The sequence below is a fragment of the Rhincodon typus genome, chromosome 28 (genome assembly GCF_021869965.1).
Source record: "Rhincodon typus isolate 14 chromosome 28, sRhiTyp1.1, whole genome shotgun sequence".
In the NCBI taxonomy this organism is placed as follows: domain Eukaryota; kingdom Metazoa; phylum Chordata; class Chondrichthyes; order Orectolobiformes; family Rhincodontidae; genus Rhincodon; species Rhincodon typus.
This window is the reverse complement of record NC_063359.1, coordinates 34,269,511-34,271,156: the sequence shown is the minus strand read 5'-3', so window position 1 is coordinate 34,271,156 and position 1,646 is coordinate 34,269,511. Positions and strand designations below refer to the sequence as shown.

The following is a 1,646-nucleotide window of genomic DNA, read 5'->3' as shown; positions in this document are numbered from 1 at the left end:
AGGCCTGAAACGTCAGCCTTCCTGCTCCTCTGATGCTGCTTGGCCTGCTGTGTTCATCCAGCTCTACACCTTGTTATCTCAGATTCTCTAGCATCTGCAGTTCCTACTATCTCTGAAACATCTTTACTTTTCTGTTCAATTCTTCTCAAAATAAAGGATAGCGTTCCATCAGCCTTCTTGATCACACGCTATCCCTGCATAGTATTTTTTTGTGACTCATGAGTTATAATACCTACATCCCTCTGTATCTTGGATTTCCGTTCTCAGTTTAAGTAATATTCTGGTTTTTCATTCTTCCTGCCAAAGTGAATAACTTCACATTTTCCTCACATTACACTCCACCTATCAGCTTTTTGACCACTTGCTCAACCTATCAATAACCTCTGCAAGTTCATCTCTTCACAATGAATTTTTCTACTAATCTGATGTGTCATCTGCAAATTTAGCTACCATGCCTTCACTCCCATCATCTAAGTCATTGATATAAATTGTAAACAATAGAGGTCCCAGGACAGGCCCCTGTGGGGCTCCACTTGTCACATCCTGTCAATTAGACAAAGACCCATTTATGCATACTTCTTTTTCTCTGGTAGCCAGCCATCTAGCTAGGCTAATATATTACCCCTTATGCTCTGCACTTTTGTTTGTTGCAATAACCGTTGATATGGCACCTTATCAAATGCCTTCTTATCAAATCTAAACAAAGTAAATCTACAGGCTCCCCTTTATCCTCGGCATATGTTTCTCCTTCAGATAAGTCTAATAAGTTGGTTAAACGTGATATTCCCCTTTGCAAAAACATGCTGTTACCAATTACCTCAAGTTTTTTCTAATTAGGCAGCCTCCACCTTTTTAATGACCAATTCTAACAACTTTGCTACAACAATTGTCAAGCTAATTGGCCTATGGTTTTCTGGGTTTTTTTCCTTCCTCCCTATTTGAATAGAGGGATTATATTGTTATTTTTTGTTCTGATGGAACCTTTCCTGAATCTAGGGAATTTTGGAAAAGTATTACAAACCTATCTATTACCTCATTAGATGCCTTTTTTTTAAGACTCTAGGATGAAGTCCATGTGGTTGACTCTTAATTGCCTGAATTAACTCGAGCAAACTACTCCATTCAAGAGTAATTAGGGGTGGACAATCAATGCTGACCTTGCCAGAGACACCCACATCCCATGAAAGAATTTTCACAAAAATAAGATACCATTCGATAAGTGCTAGCCCTAATAGCTGACCAAGAAGCCTTTAAACCTGAGAAGTTACAAATGGAGATGGGATGGGATGACTTTAAGTTTCAGTCCCCAGGCTGGGCTACGGTGATGTCCTGGACTGAGGGACTTTGCTTTTCATTATGGTTTTTCAACATAATTTTTTTTTCCCTTGTTATTTGTAGGATTCACCTCCTGCAGATCAGGGAATGCAGGCCTCGATTCTGCCCAAAATTGCTGTGGCGTGCTGCCTTCAAGACCAAGTTTGCAACCAAACTAGTTAGACTTTTGTAATCACCAGTAACTTTTACAGCTAAGCTTAATTAGACTAACAATTAAATAGTGTTTGCGCTCAATTTATCATTCTTTGTCCATGATTTAGATCATTGAAAATAATTAATAAAATTGCATTTTTTAAAAAAAGAATTATTCA

General features: G+C 38.3%; 1 protein-coding gene across 1 annotated transcript in view; it reads left to right on the top strand.

The window, feature by feature from the left end:
• Positions 1 to 1,646, top strand: part of cfap157 (cilia and flagella associated protein 157) — a 33,077-nt gene extending 31,431 nt beyond the window's left edge. Inside the window, exon 9 of the mRNA XM_020521464.2 lies at positions 1,399 to 1,646. Coding sequence (XP_020377053.2) covers positions 1,399 to 1,497 — 99 coding nt within the window. The 3' untranslated portion in view covers positions 1,498 to 1,646. The remainder of the gene's footprint in view (positions 1 to 1,398) is intronic.